General features: G+C 43.4%; 1 protein-coding gene across 1 annotated transcript in view; it reads left to right on the top strand.

The window, feature by feature from the left end:
• The first annotated feature begins 7,846 nt into the window (after positions 1–7,846).
• The window catches only part of METTL24 (methyltransferase like 24), an 88,921-nt gene continuing 81,456 nt past the window's right edge, over positions 7,847–15,311 (top strand). The window contains exon 1 of the mRNA XM_054568892.1: positions 7,847–8,164. Coding sequence (XP_054424867.1) covers positions 7,847–8,164 — 318 coding nt within the window. The remainder of the gene's footprint in view (positions 8,165–15,311) is intronic.

Genomic DNA, 15,311 nt, shown 5'->3' with positions numbered 1-15,311 from the left:
GATCAGATCTCTCTGTGTAACTACAGTCTTGCTTAGAGTTACCATGGAACAGCTCTGGCTGTACAGTATGCGCATAACCCTAGCTCCTTTCTATTTCATGCAAGAGCTCTGGGAAGTTCTCAGAGCAAATAGGAGAAGGAAGGAGCGTCTCTTTGTAGACCCTTTACCTGTCCATCAGGAGCCATGAGGGAGAAGAGAATGGGTGTTAAGGGGGCTCCTGAACTTTTGAATATGAGGACCCTTTGTTAATGCCTAAAACTTTGTTATTAACTATGTTTAGAGGATTGAGAGAAAACATTTGCAGCCATGGGTACATGAACACCTTGTAATAACTGCTTCCTACATTCCCCGCCCCACAACCATCACCATGGCTGGGGCACCTCTTTGCCAAGGCTTCTACAAGTTGGAATTTATTAAAATAAAGATCTTGGGGACTCACCTCTGACTTAATCTCTGGAGGTGGGGCTTCTGAACCTACATTTACATAACTTCCCAGGTGGTTCTCAGGCACACTTAGGTTTAAGAGCCCCTGATTATGATCCGAAAATGATGTAGTTCTTATGCTTTCCCTAGGGCTAAGAGCAGTGATGTGAAGAGAAAGTAAAATGGCTTTTGACCTCAGGATTTTTAATATATTCACAAGCTAAACTGGAATGACAGCACCTTGAGCTTTCTGCCTTTGGGCATGCTGTGCTTCACTTTATCCTGTCAGCTTCCTGGTGATCTTTTCTGACCTTAAAAGGGTTTTTAAGCCCTTGACTTTGGGAAAATTTCAACCAGGAATGCCTTTGACTTCGAAGTGATCTGTAGCTGGGAGATTATTTCTGGCATGTGTCATAACAATAAGATGAGCCACGGGTGAGGGAGGGGGAGAGCTCCATAGGTGGTCCTGTGGACCGGGCAGCATTTTGCTCATTCTTAACCTAAACTGCTTTCTTGTCATAAAACCCACGAATTTCTCTTCATGGGAGTTAATGTGTGTGAGTAAACCGATCTAACAATGCCTCAGAGGTGTTTTCAGAACCAAGGAAAGTGTGTGTGTGTGTGTGTGTGTGACAGAGAGAGAGAGAGAGAGAGAGAGAGCGAGAGAGGTGCATCTTCTGTGAACTTTCTGTCCCGGCCTAGGGTTTTTCTAAGAGCTACCAGCTGTCACAGCTACTCCCCTGACACCCACCTCTTTCACCTTAGTTCTTTGTCCCAATGGCTTGTATGAAGCATTGCCCTGATCCTTCGCCAGTTCCTTGAGGGAAAAAATGTACCAGGTTGGAGATATTACTTGTGAGCCACCACAGGGGTGAGTGTGGCTCTTTTTTGGGTTAGAGTGAATGAGCGACAGGGTCTGCTGCAATAAATGGGTTCCCTGGCATCCGATCTCAGCAGGGCTGGGTGTGACATCTGTTGCTTGTCCGCAGTTCCAGAGACATGATAGAGGCCCATTCACAGAGGCAATGCAGGGGCTCCAGAGGTGAGCGGGCCCCATTCTTATGCTTGAGAAACAGTCTGTGTAGAGGAAGGATAAAGCAAGTCCACAAAGTAGTCACTGGTGAAGAACTCAGTGTTAGGGATTCAAAAGAGGCAGGAAAGGCTCAAGCTCTCTTTCCCAAGTAGGCCAGGGCATGAAGCCATTCCCCAGGCATTTTCCACAAGACCAGCCCAGAGGCAGCTTTATTAGGCTGTGGACTAGGCAGTGGTGTGATTTTAGGCAGGGCTCCCAGCCACCAATAGCGGTTCTGGTATTCGTCATTCTAATATAACTTCGTCCTAAGTCCTGAAAGTTTTCATTTTGGTGAGTCTGTCCTTTAACCTGGGTACTTCTGATGGGGCCTTGAGTGATGCTGAGGTAGTATCTTAATATTTAGTTACATCCTCAGGGTGGGGAGGAAGAAACTAATTGACAGTCAAGTGAACACAAATCCCATCTGGGACGCAGTTTGGGATGGGCATTCGAGGAGAACTCAAGCGTACTGATAGAAGGAGTAGGAGGGGACTAAAAATAAACCGCTCATTTATCTGACTGTCAGAGGCTAGCTCAAGCTATCCTGTGAGGTTTCCCACTGATAACAAAGAAAAATTTGATGGGCTCTAAATGAAAACAATACAGCCTTTTTAAAAAAGCATTAAAAATTGATAGTAGCACTTTATACAGAAAGACCTACAATCTTGCTTTAACTTAGTGATTCTACCCTTAATATTTAACATGATGAAATAACTATGAATGCACACAGATTCGATTCATTTTTCACTCTTTAATTCCACAGTTATTTATTGAGTACAGACTGTATGCCAATATTATTCTAGGAACTGGGGTTCCAGCAATAATCAAAGCAAAGTCCTGATCTCATGGAAATTACGTTCTAGGAGGGACAGATAATAAACAAAGCATCCCGTTACCGAATCTCATGGGCAGTTTTCAGCCCACATTTTATTAGACCTCTCAGCCCCTTCAAGAAATACTTTCTTCACTTGGCTTCTGGGACAGCAAAGGCAGTAAAGAAGGGAAGGTACTCCTCAGCTTCCTGACTTTGTTTGGGGGACCCTGAGCTAAGTCTTCAAATTTTTCTTCCCTTCCCCATTCCGCATCAATATGCTGATGATCTAAATTTACATGTCCAGCCTTCACTGCTTTCCTGAATTCCAGTCTTTTCAATCCAACTGCCTACTTGATATCTCCACTCAGATGTCTTCCCAAGCTTGGATGGATCCCCAAACTTAACATCACCACCAAAAACAAACTCTTAATTTTCCACCCCAAATCATTTTTACCTGAGTCCTTTCCTTCTCAGTTAATGACAACTTCATTCTTCCAACACTCTGGATAAACTCTGGTATTATCCTTGACCACTTTCTTTCTTTCATAGTCCATATTGGATCTATTAGGTTTACTTAAAAAGATGTCCATAACAGCGTTGTTTATAAATGAAATATGGAAATGATCTGACCATTTAACAGTGGAAGATTGGTTAAATCATGGTAAATGTAGCCATTAAAAATGTTGTAGAAGGTACATGAAAATGTGTTTAACATTACTAATTATTAAGAAAATGTAAATCAAAACCATAATGAGATGTCACCTCACATCTGTTAGAATGGCTGTCATAAAAAAAAATGGAAAGAAATAACAAATCTTTCAAAGGACGCAGAGAAAACAGAACCCTCACGTACTCTTGGTGGGAGTGTAAATTGGTATAACCAGTATGTAAAACAATATGGATGTTTTTCAAAAAATTAAGAATAGAATATATGATTCAGTAATTCCACTTCTGGGTATTTATCTAAACACTAACTTGAAAAGATACATGCACGTCCATGTTCATTGCAGCATTATTCACAGTAGCCAAAGATATGGGAACAACCTAAGTGTCCATCAACAGATGAAAGGATAAAGAAGGTATGGAATATACTCATATACACAAAGGAATACTATTTAGCCAAACAAAAAAAAATGATATCTTGCACTTTGTGATAATATTGATGGATCTTGAGGGTATTATGTTAAGTGAATATGTCAAACAGAGAAAGACAAATACCCTATGATTTCACTCATAGGTGGAAAATCCCCCAAATGAACAAACAAAACAAAACAAAAACAGGCTCATAGAGGCAGACAGCAGATTGGTGGTCACCAGATGGGGCAGGGGATAGAGGGAGGGCAAGATGGGTAAAGAAGGCCAATTGCATAGTAACGTATAGAAACTAGACTTTTGGTGGTAAGCATGATGCAGAACATACAGATGTCAAATTATAACACTGTACACCTGAAACTTATATAATGTTGTAAACCAATGTTACTGCAATAAAAAAAGTACATCAATAAGTTACTGTTTAATGACATTTTTATTATGAAATATTTCAAACACAACAATAGAGAGCTGTGAACCCTATCACACAGCTGTAACAAATATAAACTCTGCTTTTTTTGCTTCATTTATACCCCAAGTTATTTCCTACCTCCCCACCAAATTTTTTTAAAGCAAATTCTAGACATCATGATATTTAATATGACCTCATTTTTAAAAAGATTTCATTTATTTAATTTTCAGAGAGAGGGGAAAGGAGGGAGAAAGAGAGGGAGTGAAACACTGGTATGTGAGAAAAACATTGGTCAGTTGCCTCTTGCATGCCCCCAACTGGGGACCTGGCCCACAACCCAGGCATGTGGCCTGACTGGGAATTGAACTGGTGACCTTTAAGTTCACAGGCTGGCCCTCAATCTAATCAGCTACACCAGCCAGGGTTGATCTCATTTTTGTAAACAATGTAAATGCATAGAAAAAAGTCTGAGAGGGTAGCTGTCTCTAAGTCATGCTATATGAATGAGTATTGATATATATATATATATATTTTTTGGCTTGTGTATATTTTCCACAATGAATATGCATTACATGAAGAAAAGATGATGGGAATAGGTAGGCTGAAGGAAGATATCAATACCAGAAATTATAGTTCTATTCCTTTCTAAATTTGATTACTCTAATTCCAGTCTGGATACTTCACATTGTGAAACAAAAATAACTACTTAGTGGAGTTGGGGATCCTTGACTGTCAGCCTGTTTTCTCTCTGGACAGTCTGTAATCAAAAGTAGGCTCAGTGGGTTGAACGCCATCCTGCAAACCAAAAGGTTGCCGGTTTGATTCCTGGTCAGGGTTGTGGGCCAGGTCCTCAGTTGGGGACATTCAAGAGGCAACCAGTAGGTACTTCTCTTGAATATCGACATCGATGTTTCTCTCCCTCCCTTCCCCTTTCTTTAAAAAATAAATAAAATCTTTTTAAAAAGTTGCCATATTAACATCTGTGTTACGTGACATCAGGGTTTCTCAGCCTCAGTGCTATCGTCATTTTGGGCTGGATTATCCTTTGCATTGGAGGACGTTTTGCAGCGTCCCTGCTCTTTACCCATTAGATGCTGGAAGCATCTTCCCCCTCACCACCTCCTGTTGTAACAACCAGAAATGTCTTCGGATATTTGCCAATGTCCCCGAGAGGCAAAATTAACCCACTTTGAGAAGCAGTGCACTATAGCATGTGTGGAAATTGAAATGTCTGGTGTCTAGGAGATCAGCAGCAAAAATGTTCTATTTTACTCATTTTGTTGGCTGAAACCTCAAGGAGGATGTAATTTATGATCTAATGAAGGCTGCTTTTGTGATTTACTGACCTGCAAGTTTAATTAACCAATGTACGACTCAGTGGTTAATGATTATCTGCATTTTTTGAAACATACCCAGAAACGACCAAGACAAGTTCAACTCTATGTGAAAAGTAAAGGTCGTGAATGAAAGATTGCTTTTCAGCTGCGACAGTGATTGGATTTGCCTCTCCAGTCTACTGACTGACCCATTTCACTATTCATTATCATTCACGACACAGGGAAATATTGTGTGGAAGTTAAAAATGGGAGATTTCTTCCTAGAAAGTTAACAATGCTCTATACATGTAAACCGTTCCTTTTTATTAGTAATAAACACATAGAAATGGTTGCAAAAGATAAAAGAAAAGGGCATTTAAATATTGCATTTTTATTTAGATTTCCCCCTCATAATGGAAACATTATTAGAGAACCAGAGACATGAGAGAAGGGAAAATATGAGGTCATTTTGCCCATTTCTCTTCAAGAGCGACACTGTTCTATGTGTGTCCCTCTCCACCGCCAGTCCAGAGTCTTATTAATATCCCTATTTTAATAATATAGGATACTCCTCATTTTTCCTCTCTGGAGAGTAACTCAACATGAGCAGAAGACATAAGTTAGTGATATAATCTTCAAGTGATTACTTCTTTAGTTAGTGATACTGTTGGTTGCATGAAAAAAAATAAAACTTAAAACTTCCAACCAAGTCTACATCAGACATCAGTGATCCGGGTTTATCAAGCATGATACAAATCATGCCACAAATAGCATTATACAATTTTACAACTTCATAGAGGGCACTTGTGGGATCTTGAGTCTTAATGGTTGCTTCTTGCCTTGTTGGATGTGCCTAATTCCAGAGAAGACTGTATTTGATACTTACAAATCTCCTTATACTTTGGAATCAAAGTATATACTTTGGAATTTACCTACCTTGGAATCAATGCTTAAATTTTGTTTTTCATGATAATATCCACGATTTTCTTTAATGATAAATAATAAAAATAATTGCCATTAATTACCATCTGTGGACCAGGGATTCCTTAGGTACTAAACATATAATATTTTATGCAATCTATGTAATCTTACCAGATATACAGGTCTATTTATCCAGTTGAAAACTGAGAGGTTAAGTACTTTGTCCAAAGTCTAACAGCTTCTGAAAGGCTGAATCTTGATTCAACACATAGTTCATAACTGGCACTGCAGCTCATGTTGTTTAAATAGACACAGGATGTGAAGTTTTCTGTTAGCGCTTGTGTCAGGAAAAATGCACTTGCTTGGATTCTTTAAAACAGAGCCCATCTGCAGTAGCTGAAGGGCTACATCTAAAGAAAAAACAAATCAGTCATAAAGAAACACTCAGGAGCCTGAGGACCCGGTGTGCCCAGGGAAAGAACTAGATTGGGCTGGGTTTTGTTACACGTAGAGAAAGAGCCCAAGTGCTTTGTACAGTGACACAGAATAAATTGGGTCTTTCTTAAGCCAGGGGGATTTTAGAGAAGAGGGCTCCCTGTGGAAAATTCCCGAAAATCAAATGGGGGGTAGCAGGGGGGGTTCCATATTTCATCTCTGTTGTTCATTCTGTAGGCTCTTAAGTGGAGAGAGTAGGTCAGCAGGGGCAGTCTACATAGAAACATGAAAAATGCAAGCGTAAAGGACAAAAAAATAAAAAAGTGGCCACCGCTAAAGAAAACAAACCCAAACCCAAACTGAAACCTAAAACCCAAACTGCAAAAGGGTGTGGGAAAGAATTTTATTAACAATTGAAATGGAACAGCCAACACTGGACTTCAGGCTGTGAGAGTTCAGTCTGATTAATTAAGGTCAAGGTGGTGATGAAAACACCAGCTGGGGAGCATTTTGCTGAAAGATAAATTTGTCCCTTTGTATCTCTGCAGGACAGCAGGGAGGCTGTGTGTGTGTGTGTGTGTGTGTGTGTGTAGCTAAATTAATTTGATTTACATCATGCCAGTATCTTCTGTTCTCTCTCCCTGCTGTCAGTTATCTTAGCAGGCTTTTTCTCTCTCCTCCTTCGCCCCCACACATTTCATAACACGGAGAGAAAGTACGGATTGGCTTCAGGCAGAATTTAGAAATGGAATAACTCTAATTCGATTATTCTGCACTAAGCGAGCGCTCTCCTTCCCCTCCTTTCTTGAGGGAGATAAGTTGTAAAACTGGGCTTAAGTGCGATGTATTTTTATATTGTGTTTAATGGCATAAACTGCTTGACAATCAGAACTTACTCCTTGTAGCAAAACCTGGCGGCTCACCTATCCTCCTGTGTTTCTTCAACAGTACTAATACCAGAAAATGAAGTTGCGGCCCAGGATCCCTCCCGTTAGGAATGCGCTTTTTCTGGCAATGTAGCTTTCAGCTCCGCCGGCTCTGGAGGCTGGGGTGGAGGGAGGCTCCTCCGGGACCCTCCAGGTGAGGCTGGGCTCACATTCCTGCCCAGCGGAGGCGCCTGCACCCCCCGGGATCCCGCCTGGCCCTCCACGCCTCGCTTTTTCCAGTGTCCGGGAGCGCTTGGGCAGGATAAGGTTACGCCGAGGCTTCCTTGGACAGGAGGAAGGGAGGCGGGTCCGAGCCCGCGCCGTGGCTCCCGGGGGTGTTCCCACAGTTGGCCGCTCAGGACAGCGGGGCCACATCCCTGCTGCTGGCCGGGCGCCGCGTGAGGGCCGCTGAACGCAGCCCTGGGGTCTGCCCCGGCCATGGCGAGGGAGAGGTCGCCCGGGAGGGGCTGCAGCTCCCTGAGCCGGTGTCTGCTGGGCGCCGCGCTGCTGGTGGGCCTGCGGCTCTGCGCCGAGCTGCGGCGCGCCGGGCCCCGATCCCTAGCCCGCAGCACCCCGTCGAATTCGGCCCCTCGGCCGCCTGCGGCGCACTTGCTGCCCGCGCCTGGTCCGCCGCGCGGCGCCAGCAGGAGGCAGGTGACCTACGTGCGCAGCGGGCGCCGAGCGCCGCCGGGGGGCGGCGGGAGCGGTACGCCGGAGCCGGGCTGCTGCGCCCCGCGCGGGCTTCCCCGACGGAAGGTCAGTTGCAAACCCTGCAGTCTTGGGCCCTAGATCCCAATCCCCTTCTCCACTGCCTTGCAGAGCCCTCCGCGCGGGGCTTCGCAGGCCGTCGCACTGGGACCTTCAAAAAAGTCTTAACCTTTGCTCTCTTCGGCGGCTCCACTGGTGGCATCCTTCAATATAACGAAGTGGGACTGAGCAGAGTTCATTCAGTATGCAACCACTGTTTGCTGAGCGTCCACTGTGTGCCTGCCCCGCTGCTATGTGGGCATGCAGCTGCGAAGGACAAAGGCCTGCTCTCATCGACCTTCCTTACATTTGAGTGAGGGGAGAGTATGGGTGATGGGCTCTGAAAGAAGTGATTTCATTTGTATTCTGGGTTCTCCCTAGTCCTCTCCTCGAGGCCTGGACAAAGCTGGGTGGGTATCCACTGTAAATTGCTTAACACTACCTTCATCGCAGTGAGGAAGGTCTACTCTCCAGCCGAATTTCCCTTGAATTACACCGCAGACGGCAAGGTGGCTGGCGCGGGGTGTGAGCTTGAGTCCCCAGCACCACTTAATGAAGAGTTAATTGGAACCTGAAAGACAAGTAGTAACCTGGGTTTGTCTTACAACACCCCACAGAGTTGCTCTTCCTACCTCATTAACCTCTTGGCTCACACCTTCCTAAATAGTCCTGTTTTAACCTCAGATTACTGAGCCTCGGGCTTCCCACCCTCCTTTTGGAGCTCGTAATTTACTTGGTACTTACTTGGGAGTGAAAAGGTTACGAACTGCAGGTATGAGCTTGCCTGGTCCTCATACCCATCAACCCCAGTCAAGTCATCTTTGTTGCCTGGCTTTCCCTACTTCCTTTTAAACATCCCTCTCCCCCTCCGGCACCACCCCTCCTCTAGGGTAGAGAGAAAAACTCTTCCTTTGAGTCTGCCGCATTCTTTAACTTCCTAGTTACAACTTACTTTTCAATATCACACCTGCCCCACCCCCCAACTGTTTCTTCTGCTTTCCTTTCCTCCACCTCCTCTTCAAGTCTCGTCCTGTCTTTCCGCGCCACTGAGGTCCCATTAGCGTTATTTATCTCCCTAGATAAGTTCAAAAGCTTTTTTTCTATCTCCAAAACCTCACTTCCTGTGGAGAGTCTTAACTTGGTCTTGCAGAAGAATGCAGCCAACTTCCTTCTCCGTGCTCCTAATCACGTTGCACGTTACCATGTTATCCAGTGCGCTTTTGTTGAAGGTTTTCCAGGTCCCAGATGCTGCATCAGGTGCCGGGGGTACAAAATGTGTTCAAAGTCTAGTTGGGGAGGCGCTCAGCACAGGCCTCCCATAATGTGACGGATGCTTTAATTAAGGACTTGAACTCTACCTTGGGAGTCAAGAAAGGCTAACTGAGAGGGGAACGTTTGACCTAGGACTTGATATTTCTTAAGAGTTCAGACTCCTTTGTCCCTCTGGATGTTCTCAAAGGCCCCATCTTTGATATCCTCAACCCTGCCCTGCACTCTTCCTTTCACATCTGCTCTTAGCCTCTGATGTTTCTGTTGTCACCTGTCCAAGAATCACTTAGTCTCTACTTCAGACAACAGTGTCTAACGGGGAGCCTGTCTTACCGATGGAGACGTTTGGAAAGCACAGACTCAGGGGGTCCCTGGAGGGGAAGCTCACATGCACCACCTTTAGGAGGCTGCATCGATTCAGGCTGGAGGCGTGGTGGTGGCTCAGAGCTGGTGGCAGAAGTGCAGGTGTGAGCAGTGGTCGCTTCTGGATATATTCTGAAGGTAGATGAGGGAGGAGTTTTCTGTCATCCTTATTGTTTAGGTTTTTGTTTGGGGAGGAATGGATGGATATCAGGAGTCTGGTGTTAACATGGTGAGTTTGAGATATTCTTTGGACATCCAGGTGGACATACCAAACAGGCAGCTGGACATGCAAGTCTGGAGTTGGAGGAAACATGCAGGCTGAAGGCAGCACTGTGGGCGTCGTCAGTGTACAGGGCCGCTACAGCCACGAGGCTGTAGGGATCAACTCGGGGCTGAGGGGGGCTCACAGAGACGGGAGATCTGAGTCTGAGCGCTGGGGCTCAGCTTTGTTAAAATTAAATTAGAAAAAAACCAAAAGGAAATATTAGTATAGAGTCTGGCATGTTGTAAGCACTGATGGTAGCTTTCATTTTCACTAATCTGTCCCAAGTAGTTAGCCTCAGCCATTCCCCAAAAGTAATTTGTTTAACCTGTTTCCTTTTCATCCTTGAACATTCAGGTCAAAAGTATCACCTGGAAACCTTCCTATGTCGGTCCTTCTTCCATGCTGACCTTCCTCCAGTTTGAGATGACAACAGAAATGCAGTCCTAAGTTGTGATTACTTTGCATAGGTTGTGGCCTGGTAAACCATTTCAGAGAGCATGTTTTCTCTCCAGAGTTGGGACATCTAGTAAATGCTTACTCCCGAGACACCAATGTGTAAAAAATAGAAGAATCCGTTTTAACCTATTATCCATAACTCTAAATATAAGAAAGAAGTGAGTTTATTGCTATTTTTAAAATACTAAGTTTTTAGCCTTCTAAGGAGAACTGTTCCCTGGATTTCCTTCTCCTTAGCTATATTTATTACTTATTTACTTGTTTTCAGGGTATACATTCTACCTTTCCCAAATTCATAGATAGGAGGAATCTTGAATTTGTTTCATTCCCGCTCTGCCTCTTTTTTCAGTTGAATCAAAATGTTCCTCAGAACTGGAAAGACCTGTTATCTGATCTGTCCTCCCACTTCTGGTAACAGAGCTCAATATCCCTTATCTCCCTAGGGCACGAATCTTGTTCCTTCTTAGCCTCCTATGAAGATACGCTGACATATAAGATGAATGCACCTAAATAATTGGTATAGTTAAAGTTTGGAAGTTACGTGTTAAACTCCTTGGATCTTATTTTACTTAACTTTCATTTGTTGAGAATAATGATAAGCAATGTTATTTAGGTTCTTGGGTACTCGCTGTAAGCACGTACCAGATTGGTTGGTGAAGAAGGAAAAGTTCCATCTATTTTGAGCATGGCTTTCTGGATGGATGAAAACCTGTATGAAATAATTGGTTTGCTGTTTCTTGTCAACATGCTTCCTTTGCAGGTGTTAAAGGAACAAAAATTCAACAATTATATTGCCACATTGATCACAGCTTATGCTTTTCTTAAAGAAAATAATCATTATAAAAAAGAGAAGTGAAGTGCAGCCCTCATATCAGTCTTTTCCCCTTCTTTCACCAAGCCATGCAAGAACTTGCTCTAAATATGAAATCCTCTTTCACATCGGGGGTTCTAATCTTAGAGCTTTGTGAAATGAGGTGAGGGCTCATGACACATGATGGAGAAATACTGCTTCTTTTTGATTAGAACTAGCCTGGAGCCCATACATTTTTGTATTTTGCAGAGGCTTTAAGCATTCCATCAGAGCTCTTAGCTTCCTGTTTCTGCATACTATGTATGCATCAAAATATCACTGTGATTCTTCTTCTTCCCTTTCCCTTTTCTCTGTTTTTTTTTTGGTTTGTGTATCTTTCTGATTTTTTTTCTTAAATAGACATTTACTATGATTACATGGGTAAAGTGCTTTTGCAGGGCTTGATAAAGGACTAAGTTACGGTTCTCCATGATTTATGCTTCTTTTGGTCGTCTTGGGTAGATGCTTCCCTTACAGGTTGGCAACCCAGCTAAATGACAGCAGCAAAACATGTGGCTCATTTGCAACAGGAGGCTCTCATACAGGAACCAAGCTTCCTGAAGAAATCTCTTCTCTGTTATCAGAGATATTTTCCTTGACATTTAATATATTGGATAGAAAAGTGACTTCTGAGTCACAGAGCCACAGAACCCAGCAATGTGCTGGCTTGGCTTGTTAGTCACAGATCCTTTGGAACAGTGTGTCAGAAGGAAAAAAAAATGTTTCCTCTTCTCCTGAAAAACCATATGGCAAATTTGGGTCTTTCTTCATCACTTCTCATCTTCCTCTTAGTTTTCTAATTCTGTGTTTATCGTCAAAGGAAGAGGGGAAAAATGGCAGAGTATGCCCCTTCATATGTCCAATTGCCTTAGAAGTCCTTATTTTTTACAAAAAATCTTGAAGGTAGGTTTGAGTTGCTTGTAAAATATGGCCCAGCTGTAGCTTCCAGGACTTGGGATTTTTTTGTGTACTTATACTTCTGCCCAACATTAATCAATCCTCTCACACTGTCCTCAGGAGGCAAAGCCTTTTCATTTTAAACAAAGTCGTTGAGGGTAATTGAATGCTCTCCAGCAATATGTGGGTGTGAAATAGCAGCTGCTTAGTTTCACAAAGAGAAAGGCAGGTTTTGATTAAAACTTTGATGTGCCTTGGATGGGGAATAGGCCTCTGCACTCCTTCCCAGCCCTGCAGTTCCTCTGAGAGCATTCTGTGGGCAGAGAGAACAGCCAATGGAGGCTCCATTGTTTTTCAACAATTGGTGGTGGAGCTTTTAGGTTTTTGAGAGCAATTTGTCCTGTCCATTTTCCCCAAGGAAAAGAAAGCTTTATCAGTTTTCTTGAATTGGATTTCCTTTTTAGCCTGTGAAGAGAATCAGAGCTATGTAGTTAAACTGGAGACTGTCGAGACCGTCAAGGGTGGTAGGCACTTGAGTTTTTCCATCTGTGCTGTGATACCTTTGGAATCTTTGTGCTTATAAGTAGTTTGGCTCTTTATTCTGTGATTCATAGAAAGCAACAAGAGCCTGCTTCATTTACCCCGAGACACACACTGAGGCTGGAATCTACCAGCATTGATAAGCTTTGTTAACCTAAAAATAAAATCCAAAGTGAAAGGCAACAAGTGTTTGTGATCAAAGAATAGCTATTTGGGAAACAGAGATTCAGGCAGAAACCCAGAGAGTGTTCCAGTTATGGGGTGAAGGCAAGGAGTTTTTATGAGAAAAGGAGGGGAAAAATTACATGAATAGAAGAAAGGAATTTCTATTGGTGTTAACAAACCAAGTTACTCTTCAGCTATACATGGCTGGTTACTGATTCCAAAGAATGTTCCTAATCATCAGTCCTTGTAAGAGGATGTCTGCTTTCCTGTTAGCTTTACAAACAGCTGTTTGTAAAACAACACTGGCTTGACCCAGTCCAAAGGTTATGTTGCCCAAGTCAAACATTCCAAAGTTTCAAGGAATAAGACATGCGAGGCCTTTCCTCTGGGATGGCGGCTCTGACTCCTTTTAAAAATGGTTCTATCTATACAAATTCTCTTTTCTATGGTGAAAAATGTTTATATTTAGTATTGGGCAGCTGGACTCAGTTTAGATGATTCCAGTTTTGTCAGCAACACCCAAAGCATCTTAGTCAGGAGCCAGTCGAACCTATGCTGCCTTCTCTCCCTCAGGCCTGAGCAGGGGGTGACCTTGGCCACGTCAGTGTCATAGAGCTTCTTCACAGCCTGTTTGAGCTGGTGCTTGGTGGCCTTGACATCCACAGTGAGCACGAGTGTATTGTTGGCTTCCACCTTCTTCGTGGCTGACTCCGGAGTTGGGGGAACCTGGTGGTGGCCTGGTGGTCAAGCCTGAGAGAAGCGGTAGGGCTGCTCTGGAAACGCCGGCTTTCTTCGGCCTTCTCCCTACAGTGCCACCGTAGCAAGACTCATCTCCCCGGCTTGACTCCCAGCTCACTCTCGTAGATATTCACCCTCATCCAGCCAGCTGGAGCCACAGGCCATAAACAACCCAAGGGCCACTTTCCTGTCCTTGAAGCCATTTCTAGGGAAAGAGGAAACCTCTAAGTCACCCCGTGAAACCAAGTTCTTGACATTCCTTAACTATTCAGCATAATTATTGCACAGGTTTGCTCATAGGTTTTTGCTTTTCCCATATAATATTCTATTATTTTAAGTAGTCCAGTTCAAGGATCTTGGATGGGAGCACCTAGATATAGAGTGTAGGTTTCTTGTTTTGTCTTGTTTTGTTTTTAATAATGCCCAAGCCTAGCATCTATGCTTCTGTGTGTATGTGCATTTCTTTATAGGTTAAATATTCTCTATCTAGATGTATTCTTATAGATAACCTTATTTCCAAGAGGCATTTGGTGCTGAGTTGGCATCTTGTATATACTTCTGATATTTTTATTTAGGTAGGATATGCACACAAGATCAATGGGGATGCAGTATTTTGTTTGTTTTGTCTAGGAGATGTTATTTGAGAGGACTTTTTTTTTTTTTAAGTTTCAGCCTCTTAAAGAGGTTTTATTTCAAAACAGTTGACAGAGGAAAAGCTACCTACTGATTTTAAAAATATGTTTCACATAACTGTTACCATCAATGCTTCAAGAGGGTATACCTTGGCTTACAGAAGGGGGATGAGGACTTTTAGTAGAGAAAGTAAATATTGTCAGTATGCAGCCCATGATCCCAATTAGGATTCTCAAACCGAAGTCAGGGTCTTGTGCTTTTTGATTTTTTTTTTTCCTGTAAATACAGAAAGGTACTTCACATACACATACACACACACACACACACACACACACACACACACACACATACACACAGAGATCTGAAAAATTCTTCACAGCAGCTGAATATTTACAGCCGTATTTGCAACTGGCTAGTTTGGGATTTTTTAAGTATGATTGCTTCTGTATCAGGACTGTCTGAGTTGCAAGTGACAGAACCCAACTGAAACTAGTAAAACCAAGGATTCATTCACTGGAAGGTCCCGGGGCAGAACTGAAGGAAGGGCTGTGGAAGCCGGGAAGGCTCTGGGCATTTTGTTGTGGGCCGCCAGGAGCACTGAAGCCCTGGGTTGTCCCCAGCGCCCATGCCCACAGATGAGGGGGGCATTTATCAATTTTTTTAACCATACCTTTGAATTTCTTTCCTGTGTTCGAGGAATTCTTCACCTACCTAAGAAAAAGCCAAAAAATTTTTTTTCCAACTTTTCCTTGCACCTGTGCATGTTAGACCTCGCCATTCAGAAATATCTACGTGAGCGCTTGGGTTGTACTTTAGAAATACAACTGGTACAAGGACCACAGAGGGGCACAGTGGCCGAGATTCCAGCAGAGGCACCCGGCACCCAGCGGGCGAGAGGAGCCCTGTGGTTGTGCCCAGCAATGGGTAGTGCAGTCCCCATCGGCACATAGAATGGTGTTTCTGTCCTTGTGATTTTATAA

Source organism: Pteronotus mesoamericanus, unplaced genomic scaffold (genome assembly GCF_021234165.1).
Source record: "Pteronotus mesoamericanus isolate MK-2021 breed Mesoamerican mustached bat unplaced genomic scaffold, CSHL_Meso_final contig_20, whole genome shotgun sequence".
Taxonomy (NCBI): Eukaryota; Metazoa; Chordata; class Mammalia; order Chiroptera; family Mormoopidae; genus Pteronotus; species Pteronotus mesoamericanus.
Note: the sequence above shows the minus strand (reverse complement) of the source record. Positions and strands in the feature narration are given on the sequence as shown.